Raw genomic sequence first — 24,455 nt, forward strand, 5'->3', positions numbered from 1 at the left:
CAAGTGACCACATCTGCATGGAAGACTGGGCCGACACTGCCACCCATCCACGGGCTGCCTAGTTTTTGTTATGTTTTGTTTTTTAAGGTTAAAAATATAGCTCAATGTTAGGTTCTAGATTCAATTCCCATGCAATAATGTCAACCAGGCATAGTGATACATGGCCACCTTAGCCCTTGGGAGGTACACACACAGGAGGATTGTAAATTCAAGGTCAGCCAGGGCTACACAGCTCACAAAAAACAAACAAGCAACAACAGAAGCAAAAGTCTTCCGTTGATTGGTTTTCCTTTGATTTATTTAACCAACAGAGGTTGCTCACCAAGTTTAAGAGTTCCCGGAGCATTTCCAGTGGAATACAGAACTCCTTGTAGGTAATGCCATTGAACAGGGGAGAGACAGAAAAACTGGAGCTGATGGTAGAGAAGTAGTACTCAGGCTCCAAGGCAGTCCCATCAGGTAGGCAAGAAGCTGTCAGGAGAAAAACAAAATAAGACATTGAAAGACATGGCTGACTCAAGTAATTACTGAGAACCAGCATAGGTGTATATATTTTGTTTTTGTTGATACTAATATTCCTTTTTATCCTAGGATTCTCTGAACTCACAGCAATTCTCTTGCTTCGTCCATTCAAGCATTGGGAGATTACAGGAGTGTGATTACAGGAGTGCTCCCATAGCACTCTTTGGTTGTGAGGGAGGAAGGGCTTACGGCGGTGTACTGGCTAGTTTTGTGTCAACTTGACACAGCCGGAGCTATCACAGAGAAAGGAGCTTCAGTTGAGGAAATGCCTCCATGAGATCCAACTGTAAGGTATTTTCTCAATTAGTGATCAAGGGGGAAAGGCCCCTTGTGGGTGGGACCATCTCTGGGCTGGTAGTCTTGGTTCTGTAAGAGAGCAGGCTGAGCAAGCCAGGGGAAGCAAGCCAGTAAAGAACATCCCTCCATGGCCTCTGCATCAGCTCCTGCTTCCTGACCTGCTTGAGTTTCAGTCCTGACTTCCTTTGGTGATGAACAGCAGTATGGAAGTGTAAGCCGAATAAACCCTTTCCTCCCCAACTTGCTTCTTGGTCATGATGTTTGTGCAGGAATAGAAACCCTGACTAAGACAGGCGGCTCCTGTAGGGTGTACAGGACTACAGGAGGGTGTAGTCCTTCAGAGTGGTGAAAGTAGGGCACTGGAGGCTGCTGGGTCACATCAGGATGAAACGGGATGTCAAGAGCTTTCCTCGTACTTGTATTTTTATAGATCTGCATGTACATGTCCCCATGCATTGGGCATGGGCATAGGTGCCTAAGGAGGCAGAAGAGAGCATTTGATCCCTTAGAGCTAGTTACAGGTGGCTGTAAGTCACCACCAGTAGGATGATGAGAACTGAATTCATGACCTCTACAGAACAGCGTGTGCTCTTATCCACTGAACCATCCTACCATCTTCTTGCCCTGTTTTGGAATTGAGAAATAAAGGCCAGACCACCAATCCTGGAGGGGCAAGGTGCCTCAAATCAAAAACTCAGATATGATACTATTTTTTTAAAATCCAGACAATAAAACTTAATCTGGATGGGATAAAAGAGGGTAGAATTATACCTTTTCAAAGCTGAGAAATAAGAAAGTTTAAGGTCCACAGGGTTCCCAAAGATGTTTTGCTAACAAAATTAGTATAAAAATGTAATTGTAAGTTGCAAAATTGGAATAATCATGCAAACCATCCGCAAAAAGGCAAGTCCTGCATGAGCTGACTTCTACAGAACTCTTAGAGAGCTCGTATCAAAGACAGAAAAATGGGTCGCCAAGAACTAGGTAGGAGGAAATGGAGCCTTTCAGTTTTATAAAAGTCCTGATGTGGATGGGTGCACAGCATTAAGAACATACATAACACCACTCAGCTGTCACTTACAACGTGCTGAAGATGGAAGCCACAAGTTGAGTGGTGGAACACACCTTTAAATCCCAAAACTGGAGAGGCTAAGGCAGAAGGATTCAGAGTTTGAGGTCAGCCTGTACCACACAGCAGTCTCCAGGACAGCCTGGGCAACACAGCAAGACCTTATCTAAAAAATAAAATTATATATTATGTATACACACACACACACACACATACCACACACAAACACACACACAAACACACACACATGTGTATATATGTATATTCACAACACTTGAAGGCAGAGGTAGGAGGGATGCCTGTCTACACCACCCTGAGTTACAGAATGAAACCCTAAAATAAAGAAAAATTTAAAAAGAAGTCAACAAAGAAAAATAAAAGAGGAAATTTTCAAAATAAAGTGAGCACCTATTACCAGTGTATTAATAAACATAGCAAGATAATCCCCTAGGTCCTAGCCTTAGGAACTATTTAGTTGTTCTATGTGCCAGACAACAGCAAAACAAAGCATCCCTCCCATAGTAACAAGCATTTGCCAGGACCAGCAGAATCACTGATATAGTAAGGATGGGGTAACCTAAAAACATAACTTTTCTCGGATCTGGCTCTAATTCATGTCTTATTTTGAATCGTTTCTATTATTTCAACACTAGGTAGTGTTCTAAACTCAGGCTTGCATCAGTTTGGCTGTGAAGTTACAGATATTTAAAGATAGGAACTTAGGAGGAGAGGAAAATGCAGCTGTCTTTAATTGCCACTGTTCAGAAGTAACCTATAACAAACTTATTCTACTTATCAAGATAACATTGAATGAGTCCTTCTTTGGGCTTTCAGTCCTGCTCCAGCTTGGGGCCTGTGCTGGCTTGAATGATAATGGCCCCATAGGCTCACAGATTTGATTGCTTGGTTCCCAGTTGGTAGAACTATTTGGGAATGACTAGGAAGCATGCATCACTGTGAGTTGGCTTTGAGATTTCAAAAGGCCACACCAGGCCCAGACTCTCTGTCTCTCTGTGTCTCTCTGTGCCTTCTTCTACCTTTTCAGATCAGGATGTAAGCTTTCAGCTACTGTTCTACCATAATGCCCGCCTGCTTACTGCCATCTTCCTAATGGTCATGAACTCAATCTCCGAAACTGTAAGTGAGCCCTCAATTAAGTGCTTTCTTTTTCTTTTTTCCTTCCTTCCTTTCCTTTCCTTCCTTTAAGTTTTTTTTTATGTATATAGATGTATATATTCATGTGTTTGGATGTGTGTTTCATGTGTATGGATGTTTTGCAAGCATGCACATATGTGCACCACAGGTGTGCCTTCTGGATCCCCTGAAACCGAGATTACAAATGGCTGTGAGCTACTATGTGGGTTCTGGAAATTGAACCCAGGATCTCTGCAAGAGCAACAAGTGCTCTGATCACTGAGCTCCCTCCCCAGCTCCTACCTCTCTTTTACAAACTGCCTGGTCATAGTCTCTCTTCACAGCAAAGGAACAGTGACTAAGGCAGATGCTAACTTTACACCTCTCTGAAAAATTCACACAAGACCCCAAAGCAAATGATGGATCAAAAAGTCATTTTTAAAATTTTTTATTATTTCAAATATGTGCATGAATGCAAGTGCCCATAGTGGTCCCAGGTATCAGATCCCACTGGAACTGGAGTTATAGGCATTTCTGATAATCTAATGTGCATGCTAGAAATCAAACTCAGGTCCTTGGAAAGAGCAGTGTGTGCTCTTAACCACTGAACCATTGTTCCTGCCCCTAAAACGTTATTATTAAGACATTTTATCTGAAAACTATGATTAGAAAATAAGCAGGTCTAATATTGTCATATTAAACAATGACAGATAGCCCAATGTTGTGACTTATATCTATCATTCCAGCTAATTGAAAGGGTGAGCCAGAAAGAGTGCAAGTTCCCAGCCAGCATGGGCTACACTGTAAGACTACATTTCATAACAAACAAAGCTATTGGAACATGCAGGTTCAATCCCCAATACCACAAAAATAAGTGAATAAAATAAATCCTGGAAGACAGTATCCGTCTATCAAGAACCTAGGAACCTGTTTGACTTTTCGGTAGAGAACACAGAAGCAGGGTGCAGGTCAGACAAAATCTAGTGCTATAACACTGGCAGCACACTGTGGGTCTAAGGAGGGAATACCAGCCAGCAACAGAAGGGGGGTGGGGCAGTTGAAATGGAACCTGGAATTGTGGTGCTAGAGCACTAACAAGAGGAGGAAACAACGGGAGAACAGAGGTTTAAAGGAGCGAAGAGAGTAGGTAAAGAGGCTGTGACCTGGCAGCAGACACTTTTCAGGCAGACACCATGACATGAAAGAAAAGAGCTCTATGAATGAGCTGGTGTACAATGGTCACAGGAGGAGGCAAAATCCAGAACAGAGAGAACCAGGGAACCTAAGAATTGGAACTTATAGATTTACAGAGCTGGGTATGGTGATACATGCTGGTAATCCCAGAACTTGGGAGGTAAAAACAGGAACATAACTACAAGTTCAAGACCACTCTGCTCTACCTACAAGATCCTGTCTTAGGTTAAAAAAATAATTGGAATTAACATTGAGGGATAGCACTGCAAGCCGTGCTTTTAAAGAATAATTATCTGTTGCTTCTTTGAGAGAAGGCATTCTTTGCAGTGCAGGCTAGACTTGAGTTAGAGCTGTTCTGCCTCTGCTTCCCGAGGGCTGGCATTATAGATACATGCCACCATGCCAAGCAGATTAATTAAAATGTGGGGATATAGCTCAGTGATAGAGCACTTGCTTAGCACTCACAGGCACTGGCTCAAACCCAGGACCACAAAATAAATTTAAAATGTATCTGGTGCTGTAGGAAGGATGCCAGAAATGGGAGAGACTTTACAAAACTTCAGAGTGAAATGGGGTATGTGAGCAAACATTCAGGAAGCAGTGTATGCGATTGCACTCCTTACAGGGAGGCACGCTTCTGGTACTATGCACACCAGCCCTCTGCTCCTGAGTTTGTTAGCACAGAGAAAGTGGCAGATCTGCTGAGAGAAACACAGGCTTGTAGAGACAGCATTATTTGTCTTCCCATTCAACTACCTAATAGATATGTTTAAAGGACAGCAGTCACCAAGAGGAGCCCCTCTTGCCAGATCAGGGATGTTTACAGCTAGGCATGTGAGAAACAGACTTAGGGTTTAGAAAATACAGGGGTTTTTTTTTTGGGTTAAGTGAGACTTTGAGCTGGATAAATCTAATCATTAGTTCTTTTTTTTTTTATTAGGTATTTTCTTCATTTATAGTCGTTAGTTCTTAAACGCACATAAACTGGTTATATAATACTCTCACATCCAAGAGATACTGTACATAAAGTGTCCATAATAGTAGATAACTATTCTCTTCCTTTTCAAAATTTCTTTCCCTTAGAATAGCCTTGAAATATGCTCTTTCAGAAGTTTACATCACTTTTGGCAAGAGGGCTTAGTGGGTAAAGATCCAAGCCTGACAATGAAGTGTGATCACTGGATTCCATGATCCAAAAAGAGAACCAACTCCCCAACTCTGACCTTTCTTCTCCATATGTATACACACAAGTGTGCATGCTCTCTCTCTTCTCTCTCTCTCTCTCTTCTTTCTCTCTCACACACACACACTCACACACACACACACACACACACACATAGGGGTGAATGGGCAGAAATTAAATGGAAACTGGAGTAAAAGCTCACCACTCTAAATGCATGATAACAGAGGGTCAGTCCCAGCATCCTCAACATCACAAGAAATCACTGTGAACCTGTTATCTGATAACAGATCAATACTGGTACAGAGGTAAAACCTACCTTCAAAATAGTGAAATGCAGATCCTCCAGGGGAGCTGGGAGGGGGTATGCCACGTTCTGGGCTAACCTGAAAAATCACAAGGTACAGATCAAAAAGGGCTACTGGGAACTCAATCACTCATTTCAGTATAGGATTCTCTGCCAACCTAATGTGCATACTTGAAATCCAATGTCAAGCCTCCTTTCCTTGCTGAAGTCTGTTACAGCATTTTTTTTTTTTTGCTATATATTCTATCACCAGTCTAACTATGTATTTTGTATTTGTTTGCTAAGATGAATCTTCCTCCCACCTTTTTGGAGGGACAAAGCCTTACGACCTAGCAATGGCCAGATTGGAATCTGCTATACAAGCCAGGCTGTCCTCTGTTTCCGGAGTGTTGGGATTACAGGTGTGAAGCCCCACACGCAGCTAGAGCTAATTTTTTTAATACTTTGTATTATCCTCTTTCCATGAGTCATACACACATGTATACATGCACACATGTGTGCATGTGAGGTCTCTGAGGAGATTAGTACTAGCTACAGAGCCCCAGAGTCTTACATATATACACCTCACTCCTCAAAGTATATATCACTTTCTTTACTTATTTATGTTTCATGTGTGCTGGTGCTTTGCTTGAACATGTATCTGTGTGAGGGTGTCAAACTCCCTGAAACTGGAGTGATAAACAGCTGTGAGCTGCCACGTGGAGCGCGAGTTGAACCCAGGTCCTCTTCAAGGGCAGCCAGTGCTCTTAACTGCTGAGCTATCTCTTCAGCCCAGCCCCAATATATACTTTCTTCAAAAATGAAATAGCATCTTGCCATCATCTAGCTTTAAGCCTGTCTCTCCTGTTGTAGCTTGATGAGTATTGGGAATGCAGGCAGATGTTACCAAGCCCAGTTCAGTCAGTGATACAGTGCTTTATTTTCCAAAGAAACAATTTTTTAAAAAATTTACTCATTGTTTCTATGTGTAGATGTGTACCTGCCTGAGTTTAGTTGCACTATGTGTAGAGAGGAGCTCTTGGAAGCCATAAGAGACAATTGTATTCCTTGGGATTGGAGTGAGTCATCTGACGTAGGTACTAGCAGCTGAACCCAGGTCATATGCAAGAAATATAAACACACTTAACCTTTGATTATATATTTTGCTGGTATGTATGTACATATATGTATGTGGATGCTTCATACAAGTACATTTGTGTGTATGGGTATATGTGGAGGCTAGAGGACAACCTCAGGGTTTTTTGTTTTTGTTTTTGTTTGTTTGTTTTTTCAAGACAGGGTTTCTCTGTGTAGCCCTGGCTGTCCTGGAACTCTGTAGACCAGGCTGTCCTGGAACTCAGAAATCCGCCTGCCTCTGCCTCCTGAGTGCTAGGATTAAAGGCGTGCACCACCACACCTGGCTCAACCTCAGGTATTATCTGCTGCAAGGCCATCCACTTCCTTTGAGACAAGGACTTTCATGGGCCTGGAGCTTATCAATTAAGCTAGACTGGTTACCCAGCCAGCACAGGATTCCCCTGTGCTAGAATTACATGTGTACACCACAAACACTCAGTATTTTTCTTGAGTTCTGGGGACTGAACTCATATCCTCATGCTTATAAAACAAGAACTCACAGATCAGCTATCATCCCAGATCCCAATTACATACTACATTTTCATTTAATTTCTTTATATTTATGGCTACTTTTATCTGCATGTATGTCTGTCAGTGTACTACACATATGACTAGTGTCTCAGGAGCCCAGAAGAGGTTGAAACCTCTGGAACGAAGTTAAGGATGGTTGTGAGCTGTAGTGTGGGTGCTGGGAGCCTTGAATCACATGCTTACTGGCACCAGCTATCTCAGAATGAAGTCTGGGGGATGCAGCTGAGTTGGTAAAGTGCCAGTTTCCTATATAGGAAGCCCTGGGCTCAGTCCTCTGGTGGCTGGTCTAAGTTGTCAACTGGACTATCTAGAATCAAGTACAATCCAAGGTGCTGGGTACACCCATGAGGGATTTTTCCCCCCTTAATTAAATCATTTGAAATGGGAAGACCCATCTTTAAGGTGGGAGGATCCACCTTTTATCTGGGCTACACCTTCTGGTAACCTATATAATGGGCATAGAAGAAACCTGCTCTTTGCATTGCTTTCTTGCTTTCACTCTTGCTGGTGAGTCCATTCCTTCACTGGCATTAGAGCCGACTTCTTCAGGATTCTGAAGACACAGATACATGAAAGCCAAACTGCAACACTGAAAAACTACTAGATTCTTGGACTTTCTGTTTATAAACAGCCACTGTTGGACTAGCTGGAAAAACCACAGCTCAAAAGCCACTCCAATAAATCCCCTTTCTATAATATGTACACAGAACCATTCTGTCAGTTCTGTTCCTCTGGAGAGCCCCAACTGATGCATATCCCTAGTGTTGCATAAAGTGGCACATGTGGAAGGAATCCTAGCACTAGAGTGACAGAAGCAGGAGGATCAAGTTCATTGTCACAGCAACTCTGAGGCCAGCCTGGGCTACATGTCTCAAAAACAAACAAACAAACAAACAAACAACCCCCACACTTGCCCCCAATGGAAATTAAAAACAAACCATCAGGAACAAAGTTGGGCAACAAAACATTCTACAACTATGAAATCATTAACAAATCTTAGAAGCCTCGCATGGCAGCATTCTCCCATGTTCTCAGAACTTAGGAGGCAGAGGCAGAATGTGCATTTGAGGCCAGCATGCATGCACCAAGATCCTCTAGAAAATCAACTTGTTTCACACATGTATTTCACACAACCCTAGGGACTTGATCTCTGGTACTATGATAAATAATTTTAAAAAGCCAGGGGGACTGGTGAGATGACTCAGTCAGTAAGAGCACTGACTGCTCTTCCAAAGGTCCTGAGTTCAAATCCCAACAACGACATGGTGGCTCACAACCATCTGTAATGAGATCTGACGCCCTCTTCTGGAATGTCTGAAGACAGCTACAGTGTACTTACATATAATAATAAATAAATCTTAAAAAAAAAAAATTAAAAAGCCAGGTGTGCTAATACACACATGGAATCCAAGCTCGGAGGAGGGTGAGGCAGGAGGGTCTGTGCCAGTTGAGGCTATCCTAGACTGTAGAGGGAGCCTCTATCCCAATTTAAAAAATTAATAAGGGCTGGAGAGATGGCTCCGTGGTTAAGAGCACTGACTGCTCTTCCAAAGGTCCTGAGTTCAAATCCCAGCAACCACATGGCGGCTCACAACCATTCATAATGAGATCTGATGCCCTCCTCTGGGGTGTCTGAAGACAGCTACAGTGTACTTACATATAATAAATAAATAAATCTTTTTTAAAAAACAAAAAAGGCTTACTTAAATGGGATCAATCTTAAGCAAGTGTGGTGGCTCACATCTGCAATCCTAGCACTCAGAGGGTGAGGAAAGGGGACCACAAGGCCTAGGCCATCTAGGTCACACAGTGAGTTCTAGTCTGGGCTACAGATGAGACCCTTTCTCAAATACAGAAAAAAAGGACAAATCTTTTCATTATAATAAGAAAATCCTAATGAGAAGCTCAAATTATACATACTTGTTACTTTCTTGCATGGGTGCTTACTGAAGTTCTCCTCCCTGAGTTCACCCCTGGGAAGGCACCTCACCTGAGAGATGCTGGACACACTGCTGGTCTTCCTCTTCAGTGTGCCCTCCTGACAGACAGTCAGCAGGTTGCTGGGCAGGATGGAGCGAAAGTCATTAAAGGAGCGCCTTCGGACACCGTCTAGCTCTTCTGGGACTCTCAGGGAGTGAGGAGAGACTTTGGGGAAGAGCTGTGAGAGCAGAGACTCTTCTGAATTGCTGTACCGTCCAAAGGATCTCGAGATCCCAATCAGGCACGGGATTGCATACTTGCAAAGGTACTCTAGAAGACCAAGAAGAGATACAAGGTGGGAGTCACTAATGACAGCTATATTGTACCAACTTGTACCAGTGGCTAACATTTTATAACCTACTTGTGATGACTATGAAGGCTAAGAAGAAGCCCCAGTTATAGAGTTAACTCAAGAGATAACTAATGACATCTTTAATATGGCATTACTGGTGTCACAGCAGTAAAACCCTAAGTCACTAGTAATGCCATATTAAAATGTCATTAGTTATCCCTTGATAATATCCCTTGATAATAATACTAGTGTCTTAGGGTTTTACTGCTGTGAGCAGACACCATGACCAAGGCAACTCTTATACAGAACATTTAATTGGGACTGGCCTACAGGTTCAGAGGTTCAGTCCAGTATCATCAAGGCAGGGAACATGACAGCATCCAAGCAGGCATGGAGTAGGAGGAGCTGAGGGTTCTACATCTTGTACCGAAGGCAAACAGAAGACTGCCTTAGGTAGCTAGGATGAGGGTCTTACAGCCCACCCCCACAGTGACATACCTACTGTAACAAGGTCACAGCTACTCTAACAAGGCCACACTTCCTAATAGTGTCCCTCCCTAGGCCAAGTATATTCAAACCACCACAACCTATAATGTCATATTGTGTCTCTATCACACTTGCTTTCCTTGAGAGGTCTGGAAGCATGGAACATCCCAACCGGTAAAATAGTTGGGATCTGTTTCAGTACTGTGACCACCACAGATTATATTCATTGCCCTATTTACACAATAGGAAATTGACCTACAAAAGTCAGCTAAGCTACCCTCGTACGTGACAAAACTGAGACTCACTGGTCAAAGATACCTGACATTTTAAGCAGAACTGTGCTTAAACTAACCCCATGTGGCCTCTCAGTATACCAGCACACAACAAACATAACCCAACAGAAAAGTTTCTACCCATCAGGTATATAGAAAGTACAAAACAAAACAATAGATACAGAAAAGTAAAAGGAGAAACAAACAAACAAACAAGACTTGAAGGCCAACCAGATGATTCAATCCAATGAACTGAGTTGGATTCCTGGATCCCATGGTAGGAGAGAATTGACTCCTGAAAGTTAGCTATTCTTACACCCATGTGCATATGTGTGCACACATGCACAACACACATACACACACTCACATGGTATATACAGACACAAATAATAATTAAAAAAATAAAACCTTAAAAATTGAAAATAACATAGTCTTGAAGATTTATAATCATACCTTTTTCTTGAATCTCCAAGGCCTGGCACATTCCCAAAAGGGCATGTAAAACCTGCAAAATTGCCTCTAAAATCTGTAACAATCAAGGACACAAAACAAACCTGTTACCAAAACTGGGTACTACAAAGTTCAGTCAAAATTTGAAGGAGCTTTAGACATTCCCCCCACAATAGCTGTTCTATTGCTGACATCAGGAACAAAGGCCTTCTGATTATGACCGTGCTGCCTTCCTGGGCTCGTATCTGCTAGCTTGGCAGCTCTTCCTTCACTTTCTCTAACAGGTGAGAGGTCCTCACGAAAGGACTTAGCTCTTTTCAGTTTTACTCGGTAGGATCATAATCTTAATAAATCTATGTTGTCTACTTACCACTGTACAACAGAATAATTTTCTACATCTTACTTGGAAGTGTGGGGCTCAGAACACACATAAGAATATTCCAGGAATGCAGAACTCATGCAGAATAACCCAACATTCATCAGAGTCTAGACTTCTTTGTATGGGCCATTATTTATTTTTATAAACACTTCAGGTTTTTTGGGTTTTTTTGTTTTGTTTTGTTTTGTTTTGTTTTGTTTTGTTTTGTTTCTCTGTGTAGCCCTGGCTGTCCTGGAACTCACTCTGTAGACCAGGCTGGCCTAGAACTCAAAAATCTGCCTGCCTCTGCCTCCCAAGTGCTGGGATTAAAGGTGTGCGCCACCACAGCCCAGCAACACTTCAGATTCTCAATGAGAGCTTTGACCTCTCAGATTCTCAAAGGTCTCTCTCACCTGAGGAGGTAGTCTCTCCTCCCTCAGCAGAAGATGTTCCCCCACTTCATCCCCTGAACTATTGCCTTTTCTGACTTTAACTGAGGAAATTAATCCTTCATTATCTGCTAAACCATCAGTGAAGGAGATACCAGACAAGACAATGCTGATGTCCCTCAGGGCCCACCTCTAGATCTATAACTAGACTAAAGGCTTAGCAGGCTCCTAGAAGGGAGAGAGAAAATGTGGTTGATGAGAAGATACATGGGCTATAAACACTACTACAGAGCTCAATGCAGCTGCTGATTCATTCAAGCAGAAGTCTAGGAGATGGTAAATCTCAGGTAGTCCAGCAGGCAGTCCAAATATCCAGAAATGAGCATAATTGAACCATAGGAGGGTCTCTGGAGGTTATATAAAAGTAAAAGTCAGCATTCTATAGAAACTTATGAAACTGGTTTCCATCTGCCAAAAGGAGTCATTTCACCTTACCTGTGGCAGAGGGACCTATGGTTACCTATCAGCAAATCAAAGCCCACGCTAGCCTCCAGGCTCCCTCAATATCACAAGTACCTGTTGTTCATTTCAAAGTCCATGCACCTCCTCTTCTGGCCTAAGTTCCCTACAGCTCAAGGGTCCCGCCCCCTGCCCCGCCACACAGCACACCACCTGCCCCAGGTACTCATTCTCTGAGAACCTGCTATTCTCATGATGCTTTCTCTACTCTCTCACAGACAGCCCTGGATGAACACAGTACTCTCTCACTCTCTAATTCTCTCTTGCCATGCTCTATTCTCTATCTCTCCCTTCTCTAATAAGGAATATGTATGACAATGCATTTTCAGAGTATGGGATAATGGAGGAAGGAACATAAAACTGGATCAGACTGAGTTTATTAATATGGGCTCTCTGAGTGGAGAGTCTAGGTTTAATACGGAAGGATCACAGCTTTAAAAAAACATAGTCAAAAGTTTGTTTGAATGGTTAGCTGAAGCATTTATCAAGATGGCCTACTGAAAAGGAGTTGGAGGTGCCTGATATCCCTTGGCTTAGTGTTGATGAAGGGAATTGAAAGCCCAGGGAAATTGCAATGCTACAGTAGGTTCACTATGTAAATCCTAATCCTCCACAATGGAAAATCCCAGAAGACATGCCTCCACTTACATTTTGTAAGATTCAAAATGGTGAGAGGGCAATGAATTACTAAAGACAAGATGATCGTACTTAATATAACAGGCATATAATGTCTCTTCACTATTGCTGGGAAGAGACACCATGGTCACAGCAACTCTTATAAGAGAAAACATTAAATTGGGGCTGGCTTACAGTTTCAGAGACTCAGTTCATGAATATCAAGGCAGCAGGCATGGCAGACATGGTTCTAGAGAAGTAGTTGAGAGCTACATTCACAGGCAGAGAGAGAAGGACTAAGCCAGACTTTTTGAAACCTTAAATCTCACTTCTAGTGACACACTTCTTCTAACAAGGCTACATTTCTTAATCCTTAAATAGTGCAACTTTTGATGACTAAGCATTCAAATATGAGACTATGGGGCCATTCCAATTCAAATCACAGGTAATCTCCAGGGAGCCTGCTATCCCTGCCTCCTCAGCGACAAGAATGCCCACACGTGAATGCACATCATATCCATACACACAAGAAGAAATGACAACAGTATCTTGTATGAGCAGCTTCCATGAGGAACCTAGAGGAGGAAAGTGAACACCCGTGCCTGGGCACACTCGTGACACGTGTGCGCACGTCCATGAGGAGACCTGAGGCTGACACTGGGAATCAGCCACCATTGTTCCCAACCCCCCTTTTTTGTTTTTTAAGATAGTGCATTTTTGTGTGGCCTTGGCTGTGCTGGAATGAGCTCTGTAGACCAGGCTGGTCTCACACATGGCATGTTGAATGAGGTAAGGCTCTCAGATCCTGAAAAATGCCTAAAAGTATCCCAGGTGAGAAATACTGCTATTAATAGCATCAAGCAAAGGGGTTGGGGAGATGGCAGAGTGGGTAAAAGTGCATTCTGTGAAAGCAGTAAGATAGGAGCTGAGAGCTGGCACCCACATAAATGCTGGGGATGCTGTGTGTGCACTGCCTGTAATAGCAGCTTAGGATGTGCAGACAGGTGATCACTGGCACTTGATGGCTGCTAGACTAGCTCAAATAGTGAGTTTCAGGTTCAGTGAGAAACCCTGCTTCAAAAAAGTGGAAAGGTGTGGAGATTTGGCTGGGTGGTAAAGTGCTTGCTAAAGAAGTACAGGCCTTGAGTTAAGTCCCCAGAATTAAAGCCGGGCGTGGTGGCGCACGCCTTTAATCCCAGCACTCGGGAGGCAGAGGCAGGCGGATTTCTGAGTTCGAGGCCAGCCTGGTCTACAAAGTGAGTGCCAGGACAGCCAGGGCTACACAGAGAAACCCTGTCTCGAAAAACCAAAAAAAAAAAAAAAAGTCCCCAGAATTAATAAATACATGAATACACAAATATGTACATACATACATACATACTTACATACATACGGGACTTTTATGCTCAAGAGTGAAAACTCAAGAGGAAAACACCCAATGTCCTCTTCTGGCTTCTGCATTTGTATACATTGTGTGTAACAACACATATACATGCACATATACTATATAAAACCAACACACTCCAATCACACTTCACAGCCTTTTCATCATTCTGGGGTTCTTCCAATTAACATCCACGCACCAGTACCAGATGCTTACCTCATCCCTAAGTGAGGGGTCCCTGCAAGCCACATCAGACAGCAAGGTCACCAGGCAGAAGCTGAAGCTCTCTGCAACTGGGAGGTTACCTGGAAGACATGAGGTATGGATGAGATGAGATACACTGCCGTCTGATTCTGCACGCTCCTTTTCTAACACAGTCTGTCTAAGGATCAGCTTACACGAGCTAAGAAAGCACATGTGGTAGCTCAAGCTTGTAATCCCAACACTTAGGCAGCACAGACAGGCAAGTCAGGAGTTCAGAGTTATTCTCACCACATAGGGAATTTGAGGGCTGGCTGGACCCCACCCACCAAAAAAGAAAACACCCTCCCCCCCAAAAAAAAGTTAAGGGGCTGGTGAGATAGCTCAGTGGGTAAGAGCACCCGACTGCTCTTCCAAAGGTCCAGAGTTCAAATCCCAGCAACCACATGGTGGCTAACAACCATCCGTAACGAGATCTGGCGCCCTCTTCTGGGGTGTCTGAAGACAGCTACAGTGTACTTACATAAATAAATAAATCTTAAAAAAAAAAAAAAAAAATTTAAAAGAGGGCAAGGGCTTAGTTTGCTGAGATTCAGTTCTATCCATTTATCATGGACTCTTGCATTAATTTTCAGCTTTTTAAACTGCACTTCGTGTGTGTGTGTGTGTGTGTGTACACACCATATAACACATAAATGAGTGACACGGCATGTGTGTAGAAGTCAGAGAACAACTTCTCTTCGATCAAAACGGTCAGGTCTTTCCTTCTTTCATGCGAGTCCCAGGGACTGAACTCATAGTAACTGAATATGACCTTGAACTCTTGAGTTCTGTGGAATGTGTATGAGGAAGAATGTGCCAGAGCATTGCTTTGGAGGTTAGCAGATACTCTCAGGTGTGGTTCTTTTCCACCTTGTTTTAAAGTCTTTTTCTTTTGTGTTGAGCTGCATTTTCCAGCTGACCTGGCCTGTAAGCTTTCACAGGATTCTCCTGTTCCCACCTCCTACCTTGCTGTAGGAATGCTAAGATTTCTGTGGCCTGACTGACCAAATCCAGCTTTTACATTGGTTCTATGGTCTGAACTCTGGGCATCAGGCTTGTGTGGCCACCTCCCTAACCCAACCTTGAACTTGTAGTCTTCCTGCCTCTACCTCCTAAGTATTTGCTGGGATTACAAATTTGATAATGAGATTATTGGTAATAGATTATTTGGTAATAGATTATTGGTTTGATGCCTAGTTCATGTGGTGCTGGATTTAAATCCAGGACCTCAAGAATGTTGATGGCAAACATTCTAACAAATGAGCTATATCTGCAACCCAAGAGATAAATCTAAATAGAGTGTAAACAATGGCTCATGAATATTAACCATCAAATACATACTCATATCACCTTTAGCAGAATAAAGCATACACGAGCACACATTCATATTGTGTTAGAGATTGACCCAAAGTCTCAGAGCTGGAACTACACACTTGACTACGGAACCACATACCCTCAGCATGCCCATAAAATTTTAAGTCCTTCTCAAACTAAGCCTAACAGCAGGGAAATTCTTCAAGGCAAACAGGCTGGAAGGAGTACCTTAGCTAAAACACCAAACACTATGTACATGCAGCCTTTCAGGTATACCTTCAAATGTTAGAACTCCCACCATGGTTTCAATCACGGTTATCATGTGCTATCATGAATAATATGATCAGTCTTAAACTGAGTCAAAGACATACAAATACCCACTTTTTCATGGGTATATTCTCAGATTATGGCAGTATACAGTATATGGAAGATTATTAGAATTCTACTAGAATTTTAAAATGCCTCCCAGGTATCTATGAAACCTGTGTGCATCAGAATCATTTAAGGGTTTACTACAATTTAGATTATACACTTTGGGAACTGCTCTAGATTTTAGCAGCATGAGATATAGTACCAAAAAAATAAAAGAGGAAGGTAGCAGCTTGGAACACGGGTCAGTAAGACTTTACCAAGCATAATGACCTGAGCTTGATCCTTAGTAACTACATGAAAAGAAAGCATGGCAGCACACATGATTCCAGTGCCATTGAAGCAGAGACAACAAACAGAAGGATCCCTGCGGTTTGCTAGCCAGATAGCTAGCCAAGTCTTCTTGTTCAGTTCCAAGATGGTAGAGCCATCTTATCAATACACAGACACACATGGACATACACAGACACCCTCCCACTCCCTATACCCCCCCCCAATATCTTCCCCACTCCACATTACCCTCCCCAAACTCCCATACATGCACACACACCCAGTGGTGAAGCATATAATTAGCATGTATGAGGCTCAGGGTTCAGTTCACACACAAAGCCTATAAATTTACATATTTCTAACAATATTTCAAACATTGAATTTTTCAGTTTAATGTAAATCTGTATATATAAAAGTGATCTTTGAAAGTTTTATTTATTGTTCCTAAAGTACATATATATGATGGTTGTTAGGCCTCAAAAGAAACTGGGCCTAGAGAGATGACTCAGCAATTAAGACTGCATCCTGCTTTTGCAGAGGACCCAAGTTTGAGTCCAAGCAATGACCATGCTCATAACATCATATTTCCAGCTCCAGGAGCTCTTGGAACTCTGAGGGCACTGCACTCTCATGCACATACCACACAGACATATCCCACCATACAAAATTAAAAATTAAAATGAAAAAGGGAGGGAATATCAATAGATTCTGAGACTGCACTTCTCAAACTAGGTAACAGTTATAGATAAAAACTTCTATTTAATATGGTCCTTTGAACTGTAGAAACACACATAATTTGAGGATTCAGTTTTAGGCATGGTGGGTGACTTAAAGGGCTAAAAATATGCAGGTCAAGAGGTGTACGGGTACAATCAGGGATATGTTTATGATGACAGTAAAATGTCTTTAGCTGAGTGAGCCCTTTAACAAGTTATGGCAGCATCCCTACTGCAGAAAAAAAAAAAATAATGTCATTACCAACCTGTCAGGATACACCCAAAGGTTTTATATAAAGCACCACAGAACTAAATTCCAAAGAACTTCAGTTTTATGGGAATCCTAAAATGCTAGAGGTGATCCAAGCTTATTGGGAGCTTCAAGGTATCAGGACACAAACATCAGTGTTGTAGGTAAAAGACAATCAGAAGGAAGGAAGAAAAGAAGGGAGGAGGAAGGAAGAGGGAGGGAGGACAAGGAAGAAGGAAGAGTCTGTGAAGGAGGGCAGCAGAGAGAATGTGGGACAAGGCTGTGACTTTCTCTTTGACACTTCTAGCCCCAAAAATCCAAAATAAAATACCAGGTTAAAAAAATGTGCCCATGCACTGTGTTGGTACATGCCTTTAATTCCAGCACATGGGAGGCAGAGGCAGGCAGAACTCCGAGTTTGAGGCCAGACTGGTCTACAGAACTAGTTCCAAGACAGCCAGGACCACACAGAGAAACCCTGTCTCAAAAAAATCCCAGGTGGGTGGATGAATGGATGAATAAAAATGTTTTAAAAATGCATATGAATTTATTCCATTTCTTTTCTTTTCCTCTTTTGTTTGTGTTTTTTGGTTTGTTTAGGTTTGCTTGTTTAGGTTTTTTCTTGTGAGACCAGAGTTTCTCTGTGTAACCCTGACTGTCCTGGACACCCAGCTTGAATTCATTCTGTCTCAAAATGTGCCAAAGTTTAACTGGAGGCCAGGGTGATAGTCAGTAGGTAAAGCAGTTTCCACCAAACAACCTGAGTTAACCCCTGGTACCCATGGTAGAAGGAAAGAATCGATTCCTTAAAGTAGACCTCTGATCTCCACATGTACACTGTGGCACACAAAATCAATTCATATAATGTTTTGTTTTTTGTTTTTGCTTTTGAAGATGGTTTCTCTGTGTAGCGCCGGCTGTCTTGGAACTGCTTTATAGATGAGGCTGACCTAACCTCACAAAGCCCCACCTGCCTGTGCCTCTCCCAAGTGCTGGGATTAAAGGTGTGAGCCATGCCGGGCCACACATAATCTTTTAAAGTAGGAGTTTAGCTGAAGGTTAACAGCAACAAAAATGATAAAACTATTTCTAGTGAACAGTTACGGCTGTGTCCCCAAGTCTATCTCACCCTTTGGAACAGCAAGATTGGAACATGGAGAACTGACCTTTCTCTAGAAGTGAATCTATTAGCTCTGGGGCAAAATGGTTGGTTTGGGGATAGACAGATGCAGATGGTCCAATGCATCCAGAGACACAGAAGAATTAAAGTTTCTGAAGGTCTGAAAAGAATTTGCTCATTCCCAGGAGACTCAATGGAAAGCTGCAGGCTGTCCATTTGCCCTTTTCCCTTTGCCCATGGGTTCTAGACAGCAGTGAGTAAGGTCAGCCATGTTGCTGTTGGCAATTAAGTTGTTCCACATTTTCTGAGACCAGCTGTCTAATTTCCAAGTTAGTCAGCTTCTTTTCCATTTTTTTTTCTTCATTCAAGATAAATATCACACAAAATTACCTCTGCCTTTCCGAGCTGTGCTTTCTTCTACCCAATACACTTTTGGAAGACCCCTGAGAAGTCGAAGAAGATAAGGAACAACACAATCTTTGTGCTAAAAAACAAACAAAAAAATTATATTTATAAGTGACTAAGCAGTTGTCTCACATAGATTAAGCGAGCCATATCTAATAATCTCAGACTCTCCAGGAATAATGTAAAGCACCCAGCCATTCACATGCATCACACAGTCTCCTCCCTGTGGTGTGGAATGTGCAGCCTAGTGGGCTTCTCTGAGGGACAGGCCCAAGTGAGGGCCTCTCTAGAAGGTACTTGCAACAAGTACTTAAGTCTGCTGTCAATGACAGGAGTACAGATCTCCCCAAAACACCTGTGGATCCTAAGACAGATTCTTGGGACCAAAGGGTCACTTACAGCCACAAGCTTCTGGACTTGACATTTCCTCTCTTCTCACCCCATGTCCTCTTCCTCTACTGCTGTTAAATTGTGTGCTTTGTGTTTCCTCTTAGTCCTTGAAAGCTGAGCATCAGACTTTAATGGTTAATAGCACCCAATGAAAGAAACGGCTTTCCTCCTAAATCTTTTCATTCATTCATTCATTCATTCATTTATATTTTCTGAGACAGGGTGTCACTATGCGGAATGCCGTATAGATAGACCAGGCTGAGCTTCAACTAAGAGAATGAGATTTACTCTGCCGCCCAAGAGCAGGATTACAGGTGTGAACTACCACCCAGTTTTCAAGCATCTCCTTTTGGTGCCCAATAAACTAGAGACAGTGATTATTCTAAACTTGGTCTAAATGCAGATTTACAAGCAAAAAGGAAAAAAATCTGAAAATGATAAAAGGTAGTGGTTAGAACATCTATCTAGGATCACAGGCACACAATTCCAAAGGGCTGCACTGCACTGCCCCTGCAGAGGAACCACAGCTCTTGCCTACATAATGCAGTGGCTTTAGTAGCACACAGGGAGTAAACACCTCTACTGCTTGGGGCACAACTGTTGCTATGTTAGCTCAGAAGAGACACAAAGGTGGCCTGTGTATCCTGGACAGAGTCAAGCAATGCAAACTAGAGTGAACAAGATAAGACACATGGTCCTCTGCCTTCTCTGGGTCCATCTGTACTCATGACTGCACAGGTGGGGTAGGCAGCACAGCTAAACTGTCATGTGCCGTTTAACCCCAGACCCCTGGTCTCTCCTTACGTAGAACCCAAATTGTAAGAAACATAGTTTGTACTTTTTTTCTTCCTTGCTATCTTTAAAAAGTCAAGTACATGTTTGGGATTTACAAGTAACTCTGTCAAGCAATGCATGTATCAAAGATATTTATGGGCAAATCAAAACTAGAATGGCTGAGCATACAACTGAGTGGTACAGGCCTGTCTGGCATGTGCAAGGCCCAGAGTGCAGGGACAAACACTGTGGAAAAGGTTACATATAAAAGGTCAAAATGTAAAACTGGGTGTGTGGACATGCCTGAAATCCCAGCAGTGGAGAAACAGTGGCAGGAGAACCTTACTGAGTTCAGCCTGGTCTACACAACTAGTTTTGGGCAGTCTTTACTAACAAACAAAGCCAGAAATATACAATAAGACTATTTCATACAACAAAATAATAAAAATGCTTATTGGAGCCGGGCGTGGTGGTTCAAGCCTTTAATCCCAGCACTTGGGAGGCAGAGGCAGGCAGATTTCTGAGTTCGAGGCCAGCCTGGTCTACAAAGTGAGTTCCAGGACAGCCAGAGCTATACAGAGAAACCCTGTCTCGAAAAAAAAAAAAAAAGAAAGAAAGAAAGAAAGAAAAAACAAAAATAAACAAACAAACAAAAACAAAAAAAAATGCTTATTGGAGTATAATTTCTAGGATATGCAGACTAATGGTTTTAGATGAATATTCAAATATATAACATTCTTTTCCTAATCGAACAATTAAACTTAGAATTCAAAATTACTACTACAAATGATAAACAACATATAAATGAATTAGGACTGATATCCAATGATCAAGAATTTGCTTAAAGGTGCTGGAGAGATGGCTCAGTGGTTAAGAGCACTAACTGACTTCCAGAAGTCCTGAGTTCAATTCCCAGCAACCACATGATCACAACCATCTGTAATGGGATCTGATGCCCTCTTCTGGTGTGTCTGAAGACAGCTACAATGTACTAACATACATAAAATAAATAATTTTTTAAAAATTAAAAGAAAAAAGAATTTACTTCAACTAGTGTTGACAATTATAAAGAAGAAGAAGAAGAAGAAGAAACAGTGCATCATTTTCCATTGTAGTAACAAGGCTGGGGTTTAATTCCTATTAAAATACTATTAATATGCACTCAAATTTTATTTCTATTAAGTTTTGATAAAGATGGTCTTATATGACTGATGAACTACACCTAATGAACATTTTACCTGCTATAAAAAGCAAGTTACTTTATAAAATACTAATTAGGTCACAAAATAATTTATCTTATTATTACCCCTAAATTTTAAGATAGTTAAAAAACTTTACTACTTATTTTAAAGAATCAGTAAGTTGGCTGGGCACAGTGACATGAACCTTTAACCTCAGGACCTGAGAGGCAGAAGCAGGCAGATCCCTATGAGTTTAAGGCAGCCTGGGCTACACAGTTAATACCTGGACCACCAGGCTGTATAAGAGATCCTTCCTCTAAACAAACAATCCGGTTTCCTCAGATCAATGCCACTGTTCCATTTACCCCATCTTGCACATCCCCTCAGCACTTTGGTTAGGTTGGGACGCACACTTCTAGTACTGTTAAGTACTAGGTAAATATATGCAATACAAATGTGGATTCTCGTTACTCCCCCTTTTATACTATAGGAATTATAAACTTAGTAAAGGCTTACCTGAAGATCAGATTCAATGAGAAAAATGCCCAATGCAATCACTGCATCTCTCCGTCTTTCATCTAGTTGGAAGATTCCATGAAAATCTACTGGGCACATGCAAAGCAGCTTTTGAACCTAGAAAATAAGATTTAAGACAAACACAAGAGACTGAAGAGATGGAGCAGCACTTAGGAGCACATGCTGCTCTTCAAGAGAACCTGAGATTGCCTCTAACTCGGATGCCAGGGGAATCCAACTCCTTTGGCTTTTGCAGGCACCTGCACATACTCAAACATATAGACACTTAAAAATAATAAAAATAAGTCTTTCACAAAACAAAACAAAGGGTTGGAGAAACAGCTCAATGGTAAAGAGCACTCACTGCTCTCGCAGAGGACCTGAGTTAGGTTTCCCAGCATGCCATGGTGGCTCAGAACTAACAGTAACTCCATGAAGTTCCAGTGGATTTGATGCCTCTTCTGACCTCCTCAGATTCCTGCATGCTCATGGTACACATACATACACCCAGGCACATACAATTAGACTAACAAACAGTCAAACATGGCTTCCCAAAACAGAAAGCCACATTCAGAAGAAACACACCCTGCAGAAGTCCATGGAACCAGCAAATCATTTCTCTTAAAAGAACACAGAATAATATGGTGACAATTTTGGAGTTTTAGTTTCTTTGAAAAACAAAGAAATATCATGGGTTTTTGTTTTGATCTCAGGTGTGGGGATATGGGGCTGCTGCAGACTGACTGCAACAGCTGACTATGACTTGCCTCATGCTCTAGCAGAGGTGTGATTTTGCCAGCTGCAGATAGTTTTTGCAGTTGTGTGACATTTGGAACTCTGGGGACTTTTCAGAGGGTATATAAATGCTAGATCCCTGAGAGATGGGGAAAATGGCTCATCAGTTAAGAGCACATACTGGTCTTGCAAGACCTATGTGCTTTCCCCAGCACCTATATGAGGTGATCCACAACTGCCTGTAACTCCAGATCCAGGGGACCCACACCTCTGGTCTGTGTGGGCTCTGGCATTCATGTATACACACCCATACACATGGTTAAAAAGAGACTTAGCTCTTATCCTAGAGAAATGAGACATTATCAGAGATCTCAGTTAAATAATGTACAAAACAGAAGAGATTTAATTCTTCCTGTTGAAAATAAGGGAGTAAGCTGGGCACTGATGAGTGCGTACCAGTACTTTCAGCACATGGGAAGTGAAGGCAGGACTTCTGAGGCCAGCCTGGCAACAAAGGAGACTACTACAAGAAAAAGGAAAGGAAGGAAGGGGGAAGAAGGGGGAAGGCGGAAGGGGGAAGAAGGGGGAAGGGGGAGGGCAAAGAAGGGGGAAGGGGCAAGGGAAGGGGAAGAGAAAAAAGCAAAGGTGCTTCTCTCCATCTTTAGCATTTACTTTAGAAAATCTGCAACTTGTTGTGTGTGGCCAACCCTTAATCCCAGCACTCCAGAGGCAGAGGCTGGAGGAACTCTATGGGTTAGAGGCCAGCCTGGTCTACAAAGTGAGCTTCAGGACAGTCAGAGCTACATAGAGAGACCCTGCCTCCAAATTAATGAGTGAATGAATTAAATGTGTAGCTCTATGTAATTCCTCTTCTCTTTGAAATGTACACAAATGTTTAGAGGACTGGACAGGTCTTCGATCTAGGACCGTCTTTCTCAGGGAGCCATCTCTCAGCATTACAGTTTCTGTATCATAAAGATAGGAAGATTCTGTTGATTGCTCCAGAAAAAGCCAACTAGGTAACAAGGACAGTTACACACACACACACACACACACACACACACACACACATTACCAGGCAAGTCCTCTTACTTAAGGAACATATACATACCACAGGTTACACCTACATGAGCACATAAAGTGTGAGATTTCTTTGTCTTTGCAATCTCTTAGCACAGTACCTGTGATACAGCTCACATTCTGGTCTAATGCATATTCAATTAAAAAGGAGGAAAGGGCTGTGGTTGTAGTTCAGTGGTTAAGCACTTGCCTAGCATGCATCGTCTTAGGTTCAATCCCTGTCATGAGGGGGAAAGGGAATTTTCTGTCTCCACTACCTTTACAGGTATTCTTGATTTGAAAGACCCTACTCTTTTTTTTTTTTTTTTGGTTTTTTTTTTTTTTTGTTTTTTTTGTTTTTTTGAGACAGGGTTTCTCTGTATAGCCCAGGCTGTCCTGGAACTTACTTTGTAGACCAGGCTGGCCTCGAACTCAGAAATCCACCTGCCTCTACCTCCCAAGGGCTGGGATTAAAGGCGTGCGCCACCACACCCGGCTGACCCTACTTTTAATTATATTTCCCCTCAAAGGTGTGAGTATTCAGAAATGGCACTGAACGTTGGGCCTACAATTTTAGAATGTAAGGGGAAGACACCAAAAGGAATAAATAAGCAACTCAGAGATCTGTAAAAATGGCTCAGTGATTCTATATTGAATCCCTGAACCTGTGAGTGTTCACTTTACATGGCACAAGAGAAACTGCAGACTGAAATGGAGAAGGAATTCTTCTGGATTACGGTGAGCAGACCCATGATAATCACCGAGGACCTTAAAAAGGAGAGGCAGAAAGGTCAGAGTGAGGTGTGATGTGAAAACCTGCCCACTATGGCTGCTTTTGCAGATGAACGGACCATGAACCAAAGAATTAAGTTTTAGATGGCCCCTGCCAGAAGCCATAAAGACCTGGAAATGAGTTTTGTTTTCGTTTTGGGTTTTTTTGTTTGTTTGTTTGGTTGATTGGTTGGTTGGTTTTTTGAGACAGGGTTTCTCTGTGTAGCCCTGGCTGTCCTGGAACTCA

General features: G+C 42.2%; 1 protein-coding gene across 1 annotated transcript in view; it reads right to left on the minus strand.

Moving 5' to 3' along the window:
- Nucleotides 1-24,455, minus strand: part of Pi4ka (phosphatidylinositol 4-kinase alpha) — a 126,116-nt gene that overhangs the window by 87,267 nt on the left and 14,394 nt on the right. Inside the window, exons 2-8 of the mRNA XM_085832403.1 lie at nucleotides 21,644-21,760; nucleotides 18,768-18,861; nucleotides 14,312-14,400; nucleotides 10,834-10,906; nucleotides 9,341-9,600; nucleotides 5,716-5,782; nucleotides 323-471 (exon numbers count right to left, since the gene is read on the minus strand). Coding sequence (XP_085688529.1) covers nucleotides 323-471; nucleotides 5,716-5,782; nucleotides 9,341-9,600; nucleotides 10,834-10,906; nucleotides 14,312-14,400; nucleotides 18,768-18,861; nucleotides 21,644-21,760 — 849 coding nt within the window. The remainder of the gene's footprint in view (nucleotides 1-322; nucleotides 472-5,715; nucleotides 5,783-9,340; nucleotides 9,601-10,833; nucleotides 10,907-14,311; nucleotides 14,401-18,767; nucleotides 18,862-21,643; nucleotides 21,761-24,455) is intronic.

The sequence above is a fragment of the Mus caroli genome, unplaced genomic scaffold, assembly GCF_978045245.1.
Source record: "Mus caroli unplaced genomic scaffold, Mus_caroli_1 scaffold_17, whole genome shotgun sequence".
In the NCBI taxonomy this organism is placed as follows: Eukaryota; Metazoa; Chordata; class Mammalia; order Rodentia; family Muridae; genus Mus; species Mus caroli.